Here is a 22573-nt window from a genome sequence, read left to right as displayed (position 1 = left end):
CAACCCTTTGTTGCCTCCTCCGATCATCTGTTTCTGTCGCTATCAATGCCTTTCCCTCCTCCACCAATCAACCCCACCTAATCTAGATTCCACTGATCACGTGCTAAATCTTGTCCCACCACTACCCCCCCCCCCCCCCCCCCCCCCCCCTTGTACTGGGTCTCTCCCCTCGACGCTTTCAACCCAGATGAAAGGTCCCAACTCAAAACTTTGACTATCCATTTCCCTCCATAGATTCTACCTAACCACTGACTTCTTCCAGCTACTGTTTTTTTTGCTCCAGATTCCAGAATCTGTTGTTGTTTGTGTCTCTGTGGGACATGCAGGCTAACTCTTTGCTGTGTGTTTATTTCTGACCCTTAAGGGCCTGTCCCACATACGTGTCCTTGGCACGCAAATTACGCAACCTCGTGGTCGCGTTGAGGCGCATGGGCATTGTGTGGCCGCGCGGGGCCGGTCCCACTGAGAAGTGCGGAGGGGTATGTAGTTGTGCGCGACATCGCGCGGGGCTCCGAAATTTTTGTAGCGAACAAAATCTTTGCGCGCCAACGGCCTGTCGTGTAACTGACGGCCAAAGTGGGACAGGCCCAAGACCCTGGCGTGACGCAACGTCTCACCTTCAACAGCAGCAGAAGCAGGCAAACGATCGCCGAACTCGGCCTGGGGCTCACGGCCGTTGCGGTCCGGATCCGCCCCCACTTCTACTCCCAGAGCGGGGCCAAGAAAATTGAAGATGGATACAAAATGCTGGAGTAACTCAGTGGGACCGACAGCATCTCTGGAGAGAAGCAATGGGTGACGTTTCGGGTCAAGACCCTTCTTTCAGACTGAAGAAGAGTCTCGACACGAAACATCACCCATTGCTTCTCTCCCGCTGAGTTACTCCTGCATTTTGTGTCCATCTTCAAATGATATCACGCGCTCCAGACGGCTGTGCGGGCACATGAAATCGCGCGGGACCGTCGCGCCTCAACACGACCACGAGGTTGCGCAATTAGCGTGCCAAGGACACGTAAGTGGGACAGGGACTTTAGATGTACCTCATATTACAAACTGTCAATATTTTTGCATTTTAATAATGAACTCGTCATTCGATTGATGTTGTTCCACTGCAGTCTGCCCATTACAATGCTAACCAGGATTAATATTTAAACAGATTTTAATATACGTTTCCTTTAATAATCCTGACAATGATGAGGACTACTGTCCTGGTGGTGAAATGCAGTTTATATTGAAATGAAAATACATCAGCATTCCAGAATTCTTCTATGTTAATGCCTCAAATAAGCATGTTTTGTGGAAATTCTTTGAAATTTCATCCCTTTATGGATAGACCTGAAAATTAGACCGTCCCATTCTAATTTATTTTTATTTTATGACGTGAGATTGAGCTAGAAATAGGTTTGTGGGAATGATGAGTTAGAATAGGAGATCTTGTGATGAGCTTTGAATTGAAATTTTCACGGATATAAAATTTAGCGGCTCGGAAGAGCAACGAACCTGGTGCGTGGGATGGGGGCAAGACCACAAGGGGGACCTGGTCAGAAGTTATAAAGTATAAATCAATACATTTATGATCAGATTTATTATTCACCATGTATTTTCTTCTTTGAATTATCTTTCTTTCTCTCTTGCTTTTTTTGACTTTCTATTCTATTGGATCTGCTGAGCTGTAAGTAAGGATGATCAGTTGTCCTATCATGTATTATGCTTGTTAAATTAAACTGTTTGCTGTGATAAATATTCATGGGTTGTTTTCAGCGTCATTAGAAGTCTGTAAAAATAATGGATTAAATGTATATATCAATTTCTATTGGATAGAAATAGATAATACTGAAAACACTCATGGGTTGGGCAACATCAGTAGAGAGAAAATAGATCATGTTTCAAGTCAATGAACAAGGTTGTGATGGGGATGCTGTGTCGGAGAGAGGGCAGATGTTATAGAAATTATAAGGAAAATATGATTATTCACCATATTTAAAGTAACTTGCCTTTACAACTGGAGAAGTGCAAAAAGGAGCATGCTTTAAGTTGCGGAGTGGAATGGAGGAGGCAGAAGGAATGTCTGGGATGGTGGAGAGCCAGGTTGTCCAAGTGATACAATTGTTTTTGTGCTGGTTAATCATAGCTGATCAGTTTGAAGGAGTATAACTAATAGGTGAGTGCTGGTAGACGAGGGAAATAACATGTTGGAACTGCAAGTTGCTGGCGATCTGGACTAGAATGTTGGAAATGCTCAGTAGGGCCACAGCATCTGTGGAAAGAGAGACACTGAGTTCATGTTACCGATAATTGACCGTGTGTCTGAACTGGAAAGGTTGGTTGTCTGGAAAGGTTTGCATTCAGAACTCTTTGGGGCCCTGGATGGTGGGAAGGAACAAAATAGAAGAGCAGGTATTATATTGCCAGTGGTGTTAAAAATGCATGTTTATAATCTGAAATAAAATTTAAAATGCTGGGAATACTCAGCAGGTAAGGCATCTGAGGAGAGAAAATTACAGTAAAAGTGCTGCTCAATTAAGTGTCGTTCTAAGTGAAGTAGTGATCTATAGCTCTTGGGTAAACTCGATTCGTGGGACAGGGCCTTTACACTTACAATGTTTTGTGCATTGAATTCAATGCTCAGGAACAGTCTCCTCTTCAGTGGAGAAATCAAATGCAGATTGGACGGCATCTCTATTCAGTTCACAGGAATAGCCCATAAGCTTCAGCCTGTCCATCCCCATAATTCTCCACCCCTCACCCCCCGCCCCATGACCTCTCGTCATTGCCCTTCCCATTGTTCCAAACAAAATAAACTGGAGTAATGGCACCTAATATTTAGGTAATTTAATGTTGAGAAAACCAATATTTCCTGTTTGAGTAATAACTGGCTAGTTCAGATACATTGTAATCCACCTGTAACATTAAAGCAATTTTCTCTCTTCATAGATGCAATGAGAATATATGAGTATTCTCTTTTAATTCAGATTAATCCAGCAACTGTCATATCATACACCTCTTACTCCAGAGATTATTTATTGTGTTTTTCTCTCTCACCACTGTCATCACTCACTTCCTTCAATTATTTACTCACTTCCAAACACATCAGCTGTGTCAAGCAACATTCAAATCCCTGTCTCAGATGTACCCACAACAATGGTGGAAACCTTAAACAACCTTGGCCTCCACCCTACCATGAATATTACCTCTGTTCACTCCACTTCACACCTCTGTTGCACCTTTATTTTAATTTTATTACATTTTCCAAGACTGAAGAAGGTTCATTGATCTGAAACGTTACCTCTATTGCTTTCTGAACAGAGCTGCCTGAATTGCTGAGCATTCCCATCCTTGTCTCTTTTAATCCAGATTCAAGCATCTTCACTTTTTTTGATTTTCCATTTGATTTTCCTTGCCCAATTTTGTAATGTCTGAAGTTAGCACAGGTGATTAGTACATATAATGTATTTCAGCAATATAATTTTAAACTTGTCATATTGTTTTCTTTTATTTCAATTTACTACTTCAGCATTGATGATCCTAAATGAAATAATTAAAAAAAAGACACCCTTACAATCTCAGGCACATTTACCAACATTTGGAATATTATTTTTTTCCTATTCTTCTGCAGTTCCCTTGCTTTTTAATTATATATTAAAACCTCCTCTAGATAATTGTTTAATCTGCTTCCACCAACTGTTGTGATGGTGCTTAAACACTAAAGCTTTCAGTGTTCAAGGTTGTTTGTAAAAGCAAAAATCAGAGATCCGTCTCTGGATCTTTCACATTGTATGGTGAGACGGCAGGAACGGGGTACTGAATGTGGATGATCAGCCATGATCACAGTGAATGGCGGTGCTGGCTCGAAGGGCCGAATGGCCTACTCCTGCTCCTATTGCCTATTGTGATTGTCACATCGCACATGTTTAGAAAGCTTCCGGCAGATAATAGTGCTGGTTTTTCCCAGCTGTTGTATTTAAACCATTGAATCATTGACTGGGTGGTTCTGCAGCACTAAATGTGTTAACTGTGAAGTTCATCTTTAACATTTTTAGAAAGCAGGTATGTGTCTCTAGTTTGAGATCTATAGCAACTTTACATGATTTTTAGTGTGTGTGTGTGTGTTTGTGTGTGTTTTTAGACTTCAATTTTTAACCTAAATATCACTGACAAAGGTATTTTTTTCTGTGATGTTTATTTACATATGCCAAAGTTAACTAATCTTAAAGAAAGATTTTGTCTATATATTCTGGGGGTAAATGTGAGAGGTGTATTTAATAGGTTTAAGCAATTGATGTCCATGTCTTCATGATTTAGGAAGGAATAACAAAGATTGGGAGGATCGATGCTGAAGCTGAGCAAGATATTGGTAAGTGCAAACAAACGTCATGGAATGGAAATAATTTACTTTTAGTTGGCACCTGTATCCACTTCGCAGTCATACCGCCCATTCTCTCTATTAATCCCATTTACCCTTCTTGATGGCCTTATTGAGATTGTGCCAGGACTTTCTGTATGACCTTGTATCGCCAGACTTGAATGCCTGATATCCAGTCCTCAGTACATTGTGAACCTCCTCGTTCACCCAAGGCTTCTGGTTACGGTACATTTGGATGGTTTTGGTGGGAACACATTTGTCAGTGCATTTGTTTATGAAGTCGGTTACGAAATGTTCCGTATTAGTTTGTCTGTTACTGAGTCTTTGAATATCTGCCTCCACGCCAGCTCTGTACATTCCCCACCACTGGACTTGTGCTGTTAAGTCGGTGCCTGTAAGCAAATCTATTACTTTTATATCTATTACCTATAATGTAAGGTAATAGATAACAGTAAATTGAAAGCAAATTAGGTTTTAGGTTTAGGTTTATTATTGTCACGTGTACCGAGGTGCAGTGAATAGCTTTGTTTTGCATACTATCCAAACAGATCAGATATTTCACATATAAATACAATCAGGTCAAACTCAAGAACAATAGATAGAGAAAAGGGGAAGATACACAGTGCAAAATATAGCCCACAATGGTGTAGAGGTGAATCAGACAGCACCGTAGCTCATTGAAAGACCGTTCAGAAGTGATAACTGAGAGGAAGAAGCTGTTCCTGAGTCTGGTGTTGCTTCAGTACCTTCTACCTGATGGAAGCATGACAGAATGATCAGGGTGAGACAAGTCTTTGATTATGTTGGCAGCTTTTCTGAGACAGTGTGAAGTGTAGATGGAATCAACTGAATTTCAACATAAATTACTTTATTATCAGCTAATTGCATATAAATATTGTCTGTCGTTCAATCAGTTATTTTCCTTGAACATGTTGACAGCTTTGGAAAAGGCACGCACCTGCCTTGTACTGTCTGTCTTCTGCTCCCTACCTACAAACAAATATTGAAGCAGGAGGATCTGATACAGAGAGTTGTTAAACGCTGGTCAGCGAACACAGATGACATCCTATGCGACTGCTTTGAGTCAGTGGGCTGGTGCATGTTCAGGGATTCCGCAGCTAACCTGAATGTGTATGCTACTGCCGTGACAGACCTCACCAGCAAGTGTGTGGAAAGCTGTGTGCCGACAAAGTCAATCCGAATGTTCTCCAACCAGAAACTGGTGAAGCGTGAGGTACATTCACAGGTGAAGGCCAGGTCTGCTGCCGACAAGACAAACGATTCCTAGCGGTTCAAGAAGGCCCATTATGATCTCCGCAAAGCCATCAACGATGCCAAGAGGTAATACCGGGACAAACTTGAGTCCCAGTATAATCACTCGGACACAGGCAGAATGTGGCACGGTCTAAATACGATGGTGCAGCCCTACCTGATTGACTGAGTGCTTTCTATGCTCGCTTCGAGCAGGCCAACAGGGCGGCGACACCTGTCCCTTCAGACTCAAGTTTGCCTCTTCCCAAAGTCACTGTTGCAGAGGTCAGATCGGCCTTCCTGAGGGTGAACCCACGGAAAGCAACTGGCCCAGCCAGAGTTCCTGGACGTGTCCTTGGTAGCCGCACGGACCAGCTAGCGGGAGTATTCATGGACGTCTTTAATCTCTCCCTACTCCGTTCTGAGGTACCCACCTGCTTCCCGGTGCTGAGGAAAAGCAAGATCTTGTGCCTAAACTATTACAGTCCAATGGCCTTGGCATCCACCATCATGAAATGCTCTGAGAGGCTAGATATGTCTACTAAGCAGCCTTGACCCACTGCAGTTCGCCTACCGCCACAACAGGTCCACGACAATGGCCCATCACTCATTTCTGGAACACCTGGATAAGAGAGACATCGACGTGGGACTTCTACTCATAGACTACAGCTCTGCCTTTCACAACATTATACCATCCAAGCACATCACCAAACTCGTAAATATCACCAACAACCTCTCCTGGACCACCCATGTTGAAGCAATGGCCAAGAAAGCACATCAACACCTCTGCTTCCCCACAAGGCTAAGGAAGTTTGGCACGTCCCCAACAGCCTCATCAACTTCTACAGATGTGCCGTAGAAAGCATTTTATAGCGATGCATCACAGCATGGTTTGGGAACAGCTCCATCCAAGACTGCAAGAAATTGCAGAAAATTGTGTAGACCATCACACCAACAAACCTCCTCCCTTTTATTGACAATTTATACTTCAGGCTGCCTCGGGAAGGCCAGCAGCATAATAAAAAGGATGGGTCGCATCCTCTTCTCCCCTCTCCCATCGGGCAAAAGGTACAGATGTGTGAAAACGCACACCGCCAGATTCAGGGATTGTTTTTTCCCCAGCTATTATCAGGCAACTGAACCTTCCTATGACAACTAGGGAGCAGTGCTGAACTGCTATCCACCTCATTGGTGACCCTCTTTGATCGGACCATACTGGCTTTATCTCAACATTTTTCCCTTATCATGAATCTGTATACTGTGAATGGCTCAATTGTAATCAATCATGTATTGTCTTTCCACTGACTGGTTAGCATGCAACAAACGCTTTTCACCATACCTTGGTACATGTGAAAATAAAGTAAACTCAAACGTTTCCCAACCACCGGGTGGCGCCAGCAATGGCTGCCTCGCCAACAGTTTCCTTCTGTGTGTTTAATTGTATGTGTCTAATGTACGTTTTTGGTGTTCTTTAGCTTTTTCTAATCTTTTGCCTTGACGACGATGCAATTTGTTTCCGTATCGTATCTCCATCTGCATTGCGGCCTAACATCAAGGAGTTGGCGGTCTTTGCTGGAGACCAATTTTGAGAGCTCCACCGTGATTGCCTGCAGACGTACCATCGTGGAGCTCGTGATCCCTTTGCCAGGGGTCACCCTCGGAGCTCCAACCGTGGGCTTGCGGACGTAGCATCATGGAGCCCGCGGTCTCTGGTCAGAGACCGACATCAGGAACTCCAAGCTGTGGGAGTTTCAACTGCCCCGACGCGCGAGTTTCGATCGCCCCGATATGGGAGTTTCGATCGCCCCGACGTGGGAGTTTCGATCACCCCCGACGGATGGTTTGACTGCCCCGACCGCGGGAGAATAAAGAGGAAGAAGATTGAACTTTTTTGCCTTCCATCACAGTGAGGAATGTGGGGAATCCGCTGTGGTGGATGTTTATGTTAACTTTTATGTAGTTGTCTGCCTTGTTGCTTTTGTTCGTATGGCTGTAGGGTAATTCACATATCACTGTACGTTAATTGGTACCTATGACAATAAAAGACCTTTGACACGTTTGAAACATTGAGTTACCAGGTGTTTTTGAGTTTCTCCTATTTAGTACATTGATGGTGCCATTTAACACAATAGAGGGTGTCCTTGGTGCGAGGATGGGATTTTGTCTTCACAAATGCTCAGGTTTGCATGTGTCAGTCGATACACTGCAAAGATACACCTATGAACTATGCAGGGATGTTATTCAACTGGAAAGGCTGCCAAAAAGATGTACGAGGTAGTTATCAGGTCTGGAGAGTGTGAGACTTAAGGAGAGGCCCGTTAGGCTGATATTTCTTTCCTTGGAGTGAGGGGCTGAGAGGTTTATGAAATTATGAAGGGCATAGTTAAGTGAATACCCGCAGTCTTCTCCCTAGTGTAGGCTGTCTAAAACTTGAGGCATAGTCTCAACGTGAGAGGGGAAAGACTTTAAGAGGAAATGTTCACACATACGGTGCTGCGATATGGAACAGCTGCTAAAGGTAGTGGTTGAGGCAGGTTCAATTATGATATTTAAAAGCCACTTGGACATGTGCATGGATAGGAAAAAAGTGGAGGTAAATGGGCCCTGCGTGGGTTCGTGGGACTGGTGGGGTGTTAGGCAACTTGGTCACTAGTTGGATTGAAGAACCAGTTTCATGCTGAAAGAACATAGTGAGAGCACACTTTCTGCACAAATAATTGCTGTCTTTATTTCAGTTCTGCAGGGTCCGTGGGTGGAGAAGGAACATTGTACCGTTCACAATGATAATGGCATAGTGACACTTGCACCAATTAGAGGATCACATTGCATTGTAAATGAAATGGATGTTATCCATTCATGCCGTTTGTCACAAGGTAATGGAGTTGCTGCTTGTAGTGTTAATCTGCCCAATTTACACTGTGAAGAATGTTGACAGATGTTGCCTGATGAATAATATCGGCAGATATTGCCCAAAAATAAATCTGAAATATTTGCTGTTTGCTTCTTTCCCTTTTTGAGTTATTCTGATTGCAGACTGCTCTTGGTAAGGAATTCAGATCATGCCACTGACTTGACCCCACATCAGCTATGGAAATACGGCAATGCTTCAATGTAAGCACTGCTTTCTGGGAACAAGACACCTTTTTATTAAGCATAACCTTCCTTAAAGCTTGCACTTTCTGTTGAATTATTCTCTGCTGTTTCTGATTCCTGATATCCGTCTTTCATGGTTCTACCTGGCCTTTGTTTTGGGCTCTAAGTATTTTCTCGCCATGATATTTCACGGTTTTGCAACCTCGGTCTTCCAGACTGCTCAGTCACACCTTCAATATTTTGTCTCTGTTGCTTAAGAATTTAAGAAGTGGGAGCAGAAGGGGCTCAGCCAGCCCTTCAAGCCCTCCCCACTGGTCAATAAGATCTTAGCAAATACAGTTTAGGCCCCAACGCCACTTTTCTCCTTTTGCTGCATTGCTTAAGTGTAGCGGTTTAAATATCTGTGAGTCTCTACTTTGAATTACTCTGGTTCCACAGCTCTTTCAGGTGGAGAATTCCAAATTATGGCGCTCTGAGAGTAGAAATTCCTTCTCATCTCCAACCAAAATAGGCAACCCTTATTCTAAAACTATGCCCCACATTTATTAATCGAAGCTTAATAGAAACTCACATCTCTCCTGTACACTCGCACTAGAGGAAATCTCAACGTCCACCCAGTTAACTCCTCTCAGACTATTTGTCTGTACGTTCATCTCTTGTTCTTCTCAATGTATTTCGGCCCATTAATGGCAAGTTGTGCATAGGTCTAGAATTAGAATCTTCTTCCTTTGTGCTTTCTCACCCTGGTTACATTTATTTTTCAGGTGCTGTTATTGGACTGGGAAAAGTGCACAAGTTCAGGTTTAATCATCCAACTGAAGCTGCAAAGTTGAAGCAAAGGAGACTTGTGAGTTTCTAATAAACTGATAAATAAATGTGCTTTACAATTTAGAGTGCAGCCATCCTAACAATTCCTTACGTTTTGGTGTAAGACAGATCAATGTCATTGTATTAAAGTTATCTATGCTATAACATGTGTCTGCATGAAATAGATATAATACAAGTGATGAATTAGGATCAACATTTGCATTATATGAAACTAATTGGTTATGATGCAGTTTTGATGACAAACTAGGGAACCACTTAAAAGTCACTTTGCAAATTGATAAGCAGATAAAAAGCTGCCTTGGATTGAAACAGAAGATAGACACAAAATGCTGGAGTTACTCAGCGGATCAGGCAGCATCTCTAGAGGACTTGTCAGCGATTGCTCCAGACCCCCGCGTCCATCACATCACTGGCCGGTGGAGACGGGAGGGTGGGGGTCATTTTCCCACACAAGCCATAGGTGACTGAGCACTCTGAACCCGAGCACCAAGTGGTAAGCGGCCAAAGGAGCGCATCCCTCGGGACAGCCCCCACTCTCCTACAAGCACGGCCGCCCTCCGCCTCGTCTCCCTCTGTACGGCCTCACTGCTGTGTGTCGGCTGCACCAGGTGGTGCAGAGGCTGACAAGTCCTGCCCCCCGGCAACGCCACGTCCGTTATTTGACTTTTGCATTTAGGCCTCACACCCTTTCGGTTAGCTGGCATTTCGGCTTCGTACGCTTTCGGTTATTTGGCGTTTCGGCTTCGTTTCCATTAGGTTATTTGGCTTCCACTTCTTTGCTTCGGCTTCTTGTCCTTTGACGCTACATCAGCACACGGATGTTTCGGGTTGAGACCCTTCTTCAGACAGTTTTAAACAATATAGGGGAAAAACTTGTTACCATGTAACCTCCCCTCAGTAATCAGACCCCTTTGTCTCTTCAGAACACAGTTTCACCCCAGATAGTTTCACCCCAGGCGGCATGGAAATTGACAAGCAGTTGCTTCTGTTCACACTTCTACGAAACATATTCTATTAAACGCTGTCAAACACAGCCTTAAGTATTTTTAGCTTCCCGTAATAAATAAATTCTTGCTATTGAAGGGACCCATATTTTTGAAAATCTTTGGGGGGGGGTATATATAATTTTGTCATTGCGAGTCTGAAACTCTTTAACCTGTAATCCTCTTACCCCATTGATACAATTGTTCTCATAAAGCGATTTTCCATGTTGATGGATCTGCACCCATCCAGTCAAACGCTCCTGACTTCAGGCTTTGTCAATGTAGATGTGATTCAAAGAGTGAACCACTTATTGAATATTGACCTGATCTTGTAACCACAGTATTTACGTGGCTGGTCAAGTAAACAAAATAAGTTGTCTGGTGTTTGAGATGGGTTGGTGTTAATGGTGCTTCTCACTGGGCTGCCCGAGGTAGGATGTTGTTCACATTTTGCTGCATGGGGGATTTTTAGTTTAATTTAGTATAGAGACACAAAATCTCTATATTTTAGGAGATTCAAATATGATCTCATATTATAGAGGAGTCCACGTCGCCCAACAATCACCCATACATGTTCTATCCTGAACATTGCGAACAGTTTACGGAAGCCAATTAACCTTCAAACCTTCACGTTTTTGGAATGTGGGAGTAAACCGGGGCAGATGAAGAAAACCGATCCCAGGGAGAACGTACAAACTCCATACAGACCGCACCCGTCGTCAGGATCGAACCCGGATCTCTAGCGCAGTAAGGCAGTAACTCTACTGCTGCGACACCGTGCTGGGATGTAGACACAGGAGACTGCAAATGCTGGAGTCTTGAGCAAAACACAAAGTGCTGGAGGAACTTTGCATGTCAGGCTGCAGCCTGAAAAAAGGACCCACCCTATAATGTCCCCGTCAATTCCCTCCCCAGATGCTGCCTGACCCACTGAGTCAGAGGATGTGTATCAATGCCTGAGGATCTGTGAATTTAGACACATGTAAAACCTTGCTTTAATAGATTTGTGTTAATATGTCTAAGTTAGTACAGCAGTTAGCATAGCAGTGATACACAGCAGTTAGTACGGCAGTGAGATTACAACTTATCTATGATCTAATTTAATAGTGCTTTTGTATATTGTGATATTGGGCAAATATAGAAAGCTGGTGAAATCAATAGTGGAATTTGATCTCTGAACTCGAACTAATTTACAATGTTTTTTTGGTTATTTTGCCTCCCTGGAATTTGCATCTACCCTGAAATTTAGAGCATGCATTTCAACAGTCCTCTTTTCTCAGGCTTTTATTGCCCATTCAGATTTGTTTGTTAACATGTGAACAGAAGGTGGTTAAGTTTGTAAATAAGGAATTGATTTATACTCTTTGTTATAGTATCAATATTTTTATTTTACATGTGCAGAGTAGCAATGTATCTCTGGCAAGCAGTGGTTCTTGTGAATGGCTGGAATTGGATGGAGAATTCAACTTTTCCCCACCTTATGTCTTATCTCCACTCATGCAAGCAAGGTAGGACATTAAAACTACGGGAACAAACCATTCCATGCATGTGCACCATCAGCTGCTGCATAAGGACAGTTTCAAATAGAGTGTCATTGGAGAAGGAAAAGTACAATGTACAAAGGACATTTATTATCACATACACCAATTGGTGTAGTGAAATTTGACTTGCTATTGCAGCACATAAATAAAGATAAGACACAACATTAAAGAATTTACCAATAAACATAAAAAGATCCCCCCACAATGGTTCCCACTGGGGGAAGGCAGCAAAGTCCAGTCCTGTCCCCTGTTCACCCATAGTCGGGCCTATTGTGGCCTCCGCACTCGCCACTACAGCAGCCTGATGCTTCAGGCCCTCTTGCCGGGCAGATGGAACACTCCTCAGCGGCTTGGAATGTTTGTCACATATAAAGTCTTCAGTCAGGGACTCAAGCCTTTCTTGCAGATTTTCCATCTCACATAACCATCTCTCCCCCTGCCCCACTTTTATTCCTACGATAGACAGTGCAAGCCTAATTAATTGGTTCCTGTGTGGCTCAGGCCATCCTAATCTCCCTGCTCCAAAGAGTTATCCTTTAACCACCACTGGTCAGCCACCTTTTTAGGTCTCAATCATGGCCACAGAGTGTGCTATCCATCCCTTTAGTCATATTAACATCATAACAATCCACATTGTTTTCCCGTTGAATGTAGTTTTGTACAATGATGGCATGGCCAGTTTCACCATCCTCTACAGTTTTTAATGTCATCCCTGCAGATACCAAATGCGTTGTACTTTCCAGAGAAAGGCAAAGACAAAAGCTCTTTCATTATTCCAGTAGCAGTCTCACGGGCCTTTGCAGCCTGCAGTCACATTCTACTCTCATGACCAAACTAAATTTAAACTACTAGCTAATAAATGGGGTGTTACCATCTCTTTGGACAAAATATTGAGGTAACTCTCCTCCCTTTGCCTACTGATCATCCACAATCAGTACCCCGTTCCTGCCTTCTCCCCATATCCCCTGACTCCACTATCTTTAAGAGCTCTATCTGTTCCATCCACTTTTGCGCATTTAACCTATTACCATATTAATGTGGCTTATTTTTAGATTTTTTAATCAATTTTAACGTCCAAATTACTAATTTATTAATTTTCTAACTTGCACAATTCCTAGCTTAGAAAGTAAAGAAATGTTTTATTCAGCAAATGAACATCTACCGCTTCAACAGCCGCAGTTTCCTTGTTTTGCTAACAACATGGATTCATGAGTTGTTTGTCTCAGCACAGTAAACGCAACTTAGAAACTGGTACTTTCCCAAACCCAGTTTAATTATCCTATTTTCTATTTTTTGTATATTTGGCCTTAACATAATAATTTAGATTTATTGATATGCAATCACTTGTTAAGAAGTTTCACTTGCACCACTACATATATTAAAGGCAAAGGGATGGCTCCTTCCCTGTATGCATTAAATGCCCATTCACAAAATTCTTAACATCCTCCCTGTTCACCACATACACTGTTCACACTGTGTTCTGTGATTTAGCTGTTTCGGTGCTGTCAGCAGCAATCATGAGTTACATCTTTGTATTAGTTTCTACATTCTCATATTGGCATCGGCAATGCTGATGTTTATTAATGGTGTCAATTAATGGGCTCCCAGCCTGGGTCAAGGGCTGTGTTGTGTGAGGGAGGGAAGTCACATTGGGCCAGGTTGGATAAGGACACTACATTTTATTCTCTAAAAGATATTTATGAACCATTTGGATTTTTACAGTGGTCTGATCGTTTCATGGTTAATTGCCTTGGTGGGATTTCAATCTGTCATTCTCTAGATTAACCATTCTATATCATAACCATGGCTTATGGTATCCTAGTCAATGTTACTGTGTTGTTGTCAGTCCTAATGCTGATACCATTCACTGTATAAACTTAGCAAATTAGAGCGGCAGTGGAGAAACCCTCTCTCGGGTCTTGTCTCTTTACTGGGCTGCAGTGAAGCGAGCAGACCTCCTCTATAAAGCAGTTCAACGGCAGGTCTGGACAACAGTGCTATATCTATGTGGTTTGTCTGGTTATTAACAAGAAAGGGGAATGTGATGTAACAATGCTGCTTTATTGCCTTTTATTTTTTAAACAGCTTGGAAGATGACAGCGAGAAAGATGAAGAAATGGAGATAAGTGAAACTAGGTGAGAAGTTAGTCTAAGCAACTGGATTTTGTTCCTTGTCTTTTCTGCACCTGGGACTGTTTGTACTATTTGATTTATTGTCTTTAGCATTTATAGAATATAGTACAATGGAAATGATATAACTAAGGAAATGCAGTTCACTATATGAAGATTTAATTTTCTCATGCCAATTTGACAATTTTATCGTAAAATAAAATTCATATAATAAATTTTTCTGTAACACCCGTCATGCATTGCTTCACTGTAAACATTAACACATTGTTACAGTTAAAGGATTCAGTTTGATAGTTACAGGTCACATCAACAATTTGGAGAGCAAGCAGCCTTGCTTCACTCAATGCCTTTTTAATGTCAAACAATGTATGATTCCTCCAAGATTTTCCATCAATCCACATTGCCAGTTAAGGTAGCCTGCTCCCACAACTTGCATATTTATAATTTATGTGTCAGATATGTTAACAGTCTTCCCGCCACAAGATATTTGACAATATGTTCTACTCTGGGTGGTTTCCATACACGCACGGCTCTGTTCATAGTCATTGCAATCAGTTAGCTGCAGCGGAATAGAAACTCTCTTGACTATGGGTCATCAGGTTCCATTCCTGAACCAAACTCTGGTCTGACAATTCAGTGCAATGCTAAATAAAGGTAAAGTGTAGAAAGTGCGGCCTGTCACAAGAGATGTAAAGGGCACTGTCGTCTTTGTGCCGAAGTGGAAAAATGCCATGAAACCATTTCACAACTCTAGGGTAGAGGCTTCCATCTCTGAAGCCAGTCCTGCCATGTGATAGGACTGTGACTGTTCTGTACCTGAACTCCAATACAAAATACAATATTTATTCATTGTCATTTGAACCTCAAATGAGGCTCAAACGAAACTCTGTTTCTACAGCCATACAAACAGAACAATTTCTACAAGACACACAAACAATTCAATTCACACAAACATCCAACACAGCAAATCTCCTCCTCACTGTGATGGAAGGCAAAGTCTTTTCTCTCCCCTATGTTCCATTTTTCTCCCGAACCTTCCTGTCTTAGAGCAGTTAGAGTAGTGGTGTCAACACCCATCCACAGCATATATTCATTTGTTTAACCTTTTTAAAAGTTGCATTTGACCTCACCCTGGCCTTCTGTGGCTTTATTGGGAAAACATTCCATATCTCTAAGATACTTTGTGAGGTCTTTTCTGCCATCAGTCCAGATTGACCGTTTTAAAATGATGTTCCTTTATTCTGAATCAGCAAGTCAAGTTGAGTTTACTGTCACATGCACAAGTAGGATAGATACAATTAAAAAATCTTGCTTGCAGCAACATCACAGGGCACAGAGACTGAGACAAACGCACAAAAAACAAATTGCACATCAATTGCGCATACTAATTGTAAAAGAAAGACACTGCAAAAAAAGTAAGACATTAGTGCAAGACATAATTGTAAAATAAAACATGTGCATGATAGAGCACAGGGTGGATCCCAGTGTTCTGCTGTCGAGGTGGGATTTGTGCTGGTTGGTTCAAGAACCTGACAGTTGTAGCAAAGTAGCTCTTTCTGAACCTGGTGGCCTGGCACATCAAGTTTCTGTACCTCCTGCTTGATGGTATCAGAGGTGATACCACTTTTCAATGTCATTTTAACTTTTTCAGTGAGATCACTGCTTAATTTTTCTGTACTTGGTCGAATACAGCCAAAGTTGATTAAATCTGCATTGCACTCTTTGCAACACCGGCATTTCAGACCTTGAATACCAGTCTTTGATCGCAGTACCTGTGCAACAATGTTTTGTCAGTGTGGGATTAATTTGCTGTAAAAGCTAAATGTGCAGTGGGTTATATTGAAGTTGTGGTCTTGATCAGAGCTGCTTTTGTTTTTTGAGTTGTAATTAGAGTTGTCATATGTTGCCTCCTAGGTCAGGATTGAGTACTACTTCTCACTGTTTATAGCATCCTGCTGCATTTTGCGCCATAATGAGTTGCCAGCATACCTTAGAATACTTAACTATAAATACCAAACATAACCTGAATAGGCATAATAATGCGTTGGAGTTTGATTTCACCTTGCAGTAATTTGATATTGTGAACTTGGTCGTAGAGAAGTACTCAGCAATATCCACTGTCATGTAAGGGTGCTGCAGGCAGAAATCTTTCTTTGCTGGTAAAAGGTGGAATTAGAATGAACCTGCATAGACACAATGGGGATGAACGCAGACCTACAGACAGGACCTTTGGTACAGATTGTCCATGCCAGCCAAGATGCCTAAATAAACTATCCTAATTTGCTTTTGTTTGACAGATACCCCTCTACATCTTTCCTATCCATGTACCCATCCGAATGTCTTTTAAGTGTTTTTCTTGTGCCAGGTGCATTTTAAATGTTATTGGCACTGCTTCAATCCTATCTCTGGCTGCTCATTCCATTTATGTGGAATAGTTGCCCCTGAAGTTCTTATTAAGTAGTTCCACTCTCACCTTAAACCTGTGCCCTCTTGTTCTTGATTCCCCAACTCCTGTGAGGTAGCCCTGCGATTCTACTATTTGAATGGACAAATTAGGTCACTTTGTTGCGAAGGCTGAGAGTGGCGCTTGGCACTGGCTTAGCAGCGCAAGTCCAAACTAGTTTAATACCCTGAATACTACAAAAGACTCTTTAAATGATCAACGGAAATGTCATTGACATCAAGTTCCCTCAAAGAACAATGTCAAGGTAATAACAAATTGTTTGTTAATATGGAGATAATATTGTTCGATCTGACATTCCTCATGTAAATGTAAATGAGCCTCATTTACTGAAGAATGTTGTTTAGATATTACCGCCCAGATAGTTTACGGTTCTAGAGTTCAAATGTAATTATGCCTTTAGTTTCAATCAGTTGTAGTAGTGAATAAATGATCAGTTTCCTACTTGTTGAGAACCCGTTTTACGATAAGATACGATTAAACTTTATTCATCCCCGAAGGGAAATTGTTCTGCCGACAGTCACAACACACAATGTACACAAAAACGTGAAATTAAAAGTGAAAATAAAAGGAAAAAGACAAGCGACTGTTGTCTGGCTGCCATGTGCACAGCACCTTCACCGGAGCAAACGAACAAACAAACAAACACACACACAGACTTATCCCCTGGGCAGAGGATTCTAAACTAGAGTGCCTCCCCCCCCCCCCCCCCCCCCCCCCCACCACACACTGGGTCTCCCTTTGTTCTCCCACCGTCTCTCACAACGGTCCCCCCACGCCGGGTCCCCATTGTCTTCCTCGCACTCATCGACGGCGAGGACCCAGCACCACTGAGGCTCCCGTTCCTGCCGAGTCCCACATTGCCGCCGAGGCTCCCATCGCCGTCACCTCTAAGGCTCCTTCCACCCAGACAGGCCTCGCCGCCCGGCTTCACCGCAGTCCCCTAGGAGCCCTGTGGGGCGGGGCGGGCACGATCTGGTCTTCGGTCGCCGTTCTGGTCGGTGGCAGCGTGGTTGTTCGGTGGGTGGATCGGGACCATCTTCTTGGCCATAATTCCCCTTAATCCTCATTAAGTTGTATTGAAGTACAAAAAATCCACCTTCTTGCAGGTGTGAGCAAGTTGTGTTAGTGGGCTAGGGCGCTGCGAGTGAATCTAATTGTTATTTCAGCAACTTTCTTGCAACATGCAGTGCACAGACATTACCTGATAGTTACACTGCCTTTCCGGTGGTGCCAGCTCTCTCTTAGACAGGATTGGGTGGTGACTTCCACTTACCGTGGCTGATGAGGCAAATGTAGGACCTACATACCTCGCCACAATTGATGTTTGGAGATGTTTGACTGAATGTTGGGATGGGTAATGGCCCCCAACCCCCCTCCCCATCCCTCCGCTCCACCTGCTCACTGCTCACTCCTGCAATGAGGTGGATTTTCTATACCTCAATACCGTGTAATGAGGAAGGGGTTGTTGGGCTCTTGTTATTAGTGCTGAGCTTCTGTGTGCTATCGAGGAATGAACTCTAGGTTCCTAATGCTCCTGCTATACTCTGAACTATCATAGACCAAGGTTTCCCATGTGGCAGAGGGGATGCTGCGGTCTTTCAAGGTGGCTTTGAGCACATTCTTGAAACACTTCCTCTGTCCACCTGGTAATCTCTTCTTTTGATGGAAGAAAGCATCTCGGCCTGCAAGCAGTGTGGCCTGGCCATTGGAGGCCACTGAGTGTAATCAGACGTCTGCGCTAAGAATGCTGGGACAGCATGGGTAGTAACTCTGCAGTGCTGCAGTGCATGCTGCTATGACTCTTATGAAGATGGTAGGTCAGGAATCACTGATGCCTTGTGGACAATGAACTGTGTTCCACGTTTGAGCTAATGTTTTGATAAAGGCTGAAAGGTGGATCTTGAGATGCATCTCTTTTTTTACAATCTTAAACTCTCAAAATGAATGCTAACACTGCATTTGCCTTCTTTACTACCAATTCAACTTGCAAATTCACCTTTTGGATATCCTGCACCAGCACTCCAATGTCCCTCCAATGCACCTCCAATTTCTGAGTCCCTTTCCCAATCCAAAAATAGTCCTGCAACAAAAGTGCATGACTCCACACTTTGTTACGCTGTATTCCGTCTGCCACTTCTTTGCCACTTGCCCACCCTGTCCAAGTCCTTCTGCAGAGTCCCTGCTTTCTCTGCACTACCTGCCCCTCCACCTATTTTCGTATCATCCGCAAACCTGGCCACAAACCCTTCAATCCCCTCATCCAAATCATTAATATACAACACAGAGTAGCGGCCCCAGCACCGACCCCTGCGGAACTTCACTAGTCACTGGCAGCCAACCAGAAAAAGCCCCCTTTATTGCCACTCTTTGCCTTCTGCCATCCAGCCAACCTGCTATCCATGCTAGTGTCTGCCCTTTGATACCGTGGGCTCTCATGTTCCTTAGCAGCCTCACGTGTGGCACCTTATCAAAGGCTTTCTGAAAATCTAGGTAAACAACGTCCACATGACTCTCCTTTGTCTGTCTTACGGTTTACTACTTTAAAAAATTCCAACAGATTCGTCAGGCAAGATCTCCTCTTCACAAAGCCATGTTTTCCTATTATACCATGAACTTCTAAGTACTCCATAACTTCCTTCTTTATAAAGGACTCTAATTGGACTAATTTGGTGTTGAAATCAGAGGTGTAGTCAATGAATAGCATTGTGACATATGTGTTGGTATTGCCAATGTGATCCATGAAGAGAGATGCTGTCCTGTAATTTATTTTCCTGCATGCAGATTGCGAGAGGACTTGATCGTCTGGGAGATCAGTGTAGACGTGGGCCATTACCACAGTTGATTGAATTGCTTCTTTTGGAATTTTCTCTTGGCATCCCTAATAGCCTTTCAGAGATCATACTTGGCCATCTTGTACAGGACAGGATCATCCTCCTTGTAAGCCTCAAATCTGGACTTCAGCAGTGAATGAATCTCCCTGGTTCCTCCAATAGAGATAGACTCTAATTGTCTTTGTCAGAATGTAGTCGCCATCGCATTTATTTGATGAAAATCCTGATGACTAAGGTATACTCGTTCAGGCTAGATAGAGTGGTCTTGGACATGTTCCAATGAACTGAATCAAGGTAATCCTAAAGTAGGCATTCAACCTCCTCACATATTGCTGCATTGCTCTTTTTGTTGGTACTTCAGTCTCTATCTGTAAATTATTGTTACTGGGGCTTAAACCCACAAAAAGGTTGTGCATTGCATGTGGCGCACATTAAATTCACATGTGTTTCTTGATTGCACACATGAAGCGAATGAGAAAATCTCATTGAGGTACTTCTGATCTGCTACATTATCATTGCATTACTGCCATAATGTTAACGGTGAAAATCTGACGTTTTTCTTGTGTAAAACAAAATATTGAACTGTGTGTCAGCATTACGATCATCAGGAAGAGCAGATGTAACATTTGAGAAAACCACGTGTTTTGGCAAGTGAAACACTCTCACTTTAGCCTTTTGATTATTAAGTAACTGTTTTCCAATTTCCTGTGAAGAATATTTGAGTGGTTTGACAAGACACAAGAGAGATAAGATGTTTAAGAAGGAACTGCAGATGCTGGAAAATCAAAGGTAGACAAAAATGCTGGAGAAACTCAGCGGATGAAGCAGCATCAATGGAGCAAAGTAAATAGGTGACGTTTCGGGTAGAGACCCTTCTTCAGACTGATGTGAGGGTGGGGGGAGGGGGGGGGGGCGGGAAGAAGAAAGGAAGAGGTGGAGACAATGGGCTAAGGGAGAGCTAGGAAGGGGAGGAGAAAGCAGGGACTACCTGAAATTGGAGGTCAATGTTCATACTGCTGGGGTGTAAACTGCCCAAGGGAAATATGAGGTGCTACTCCTCCAATTTACGGTGGGCCTCACTCTGACCATGGAGGAGGCCCAGGACAGAATGGCCGGATTCGGAATGGGAGATGTAGTTGAAGTGCTGAGCCACCGGGAAATCAGGTTGGTTATTGCGAACAGAGCGGAGGTGTTGGGCGAAGCGATCGCCAAGCCTACGCTTGGTCTCACTGATGTAGAGCAGCTGACACCTAGAGCAGCGGATGCAATAGATGAGGTTGGAGGAGGTGCAGGTGAACCTCTGCCGCACCTGGAAAGACTGCTTGGGTCCTTGAATGGAGTCAAGGGGGGAGGTAAAGCGATAAGTGTAGCACTTCCTGTGGTTGCAAGGGAAAGTACCAGGGGAATGGCTAGTTTGGGTGGGAAGGGACAAATTGGCCAGCGAGTTACGGAGGGAGCGGTCTCTGCGGAAAGCCTTGAGTGCGGCTTCTTTTCGTTTGAAATAGTCCACGACCTTCACCGCCAGGTCGCTGTGACAAGACTCCAAAAGGATCTTCAATGTGCTGGGCTTCATGCTCTCGTGGCTCAAAAGCATGGCACAGATAACACATTGCGGCTTGACCACGGATTTTTGAACAATGCTTGAGGAGCCAAACTTGAGAAATGCTTCACCATATGTGCGCTTCTTGGCAGACACGATTCACAACACACACAGTTTGTGTGCGTATACGTACGCGCATATGCAAACAAAATACTGTGTGTAGTATGTACCTTTGTTAGGTTCCTAAACATGGGCTCAACAAATTGATATGTTATTTATGACCCCTTCATGACCGCTGGAAAAACCCCAAACAACTCCCAGGTTAAGAATCGCTGCCCTAGTCTCATGTGCCAATCCGTGGTCTGACTTCATCTATACCTATCAGGCATTTGTGCGATGATATAAATGCACGTTAAACCAACAATCTACTCTTACTCCCTACTGTGCTCCTGTCCGCTGTATCTACAGAACTTGGTCTCTACGTTCTGTATTTGCGTCAACCGTCTCATTACCCCACCCGTAGTTAGACCCATCTACCTGCCAGACAAGTTTAATTCTGTCTTTCTACTGTAACTGTATCAGAGGAGAGCAGCAACCGCCACCAGGCCTGTGGCACCATGATTGGCCCTGATGCACTGTTGTGATAGAAGTCTATAGACTACCTACCTAGCTACCTATCCGCATTTGCCTGCACGTGGTCTATATCCTCCATTCCCTGCAGTGTTGAGGATTGAACCAGGGTCAATGGAACTATGAAGTTGCTTCATTAACTGCTGCACCACTACATTCAGCCCTTTTCCTTGCATAAAATGTTCATTTTATATTTTTTATCAAACTTCATCTTTTAAATGTATCTTGCAAATTGTAGGTGGATATATATTCCATATTTTTTGTTTTTCTGATTTGATCTGATATCTAGATGGAAGTATGGATTGCTGCAATTAAAGTAATGCTGCTTTTAAGTCGGTCTTTGTAATTAAATATATTTAATCTCAGTGACTGGCCCAATGCCTATCTTTTATACCTGCTGTTCTCAGTAGACAGTTACTGAAATGGCTTCTTTAGTTGTCATGGCAGCAGCAGGTTTGACACAGACTAGAATAGCGTGGCTTTGCCTTCACTTTGCACTGATCTACTGTGGGTGTGTGAGTTCAGACAGCATAGTTTGTCACTGGATCACCGACTCACAGCATTGTTCTGACTGCTCACTCATCCTCAAAACTACTTTTTCATGGAGTCAGCGGGAGGAAGGCGTGTTGCTGCGGTGCTCAAAACTCAGTGTAACATTTCAAATTCACCCGTACTTATGAATATTGTTTTTTTTAATTATTGTTGACTCTGTTAGGTAATAGTTATTCGATTGCTGGCTCATTTAAAAAACTTCTGACAGTCTCGGTGCTTGTGTTTTATGTGATTATTGCGAGGCTTTTTTTAATGATATTCAGCTGTTATTTTTCCTTGTGTTGATAGATAAGTTTAACTTTTATAGTTGCACTAATTGATTTGCACTAGTATGCAAGATCGTGTATGTTGGCATAATGTCCACACC

General features: G+C 43.0%; 1 protein-coding gene across 2 annotated transcripts in view; it reads left to right on the top strand.

Moving 5' to 3' along the window:
- stard9 (StAR-related lipid transfer (START) domain containing 9) overlaps window positions 1–22573 on the top strand; it is a 171875-nt gene that overhangs the window by 111037 nt on the left and 38265 nt on the right. For both annotated transcript variants that reach the window (XM_055640899.1, XM_055640898.1), the window contains exons 17-21: window positions 4303–4354; window positions 8350–8487; window positions 9472–9554; window positions 11920–12026; window positions 14145–14195. In XM_055640899.1, the coding sequence (XP_055496874.1) occupies window positions 4303–4354; window positions 8350–8487; window positions 9472–9554; window positions 11920–12026; window positions 14145–14195 (431 nt within the window). The remainder of the gene's footprint in view (window positions 1–4302; window positions 4355–8349; window positions 8488–9471; window positions 9555–11919; window positions 12027–14144; window positions 14196–22573) is intronic.

This window comes from Leucoraja erinacea, chromosome 9 (genome assembly GCF_028641065.1).
Source record: "Leucoraja erinacea ecotype New England chromosome 9, Leri_hhj_1, whole genome shotgun sequence".
Classification (NCBI taxonomy): domain Eukaryota; kingdom Metazoa; phylum Chordata; class Chondrichthyes; order Rajiformes; family Rajidae; genus Leucoraja; species Leucoraja erinaceus.
This window is presented reverse-complemented; position numbering and strand designations above follow the sequence as displayed.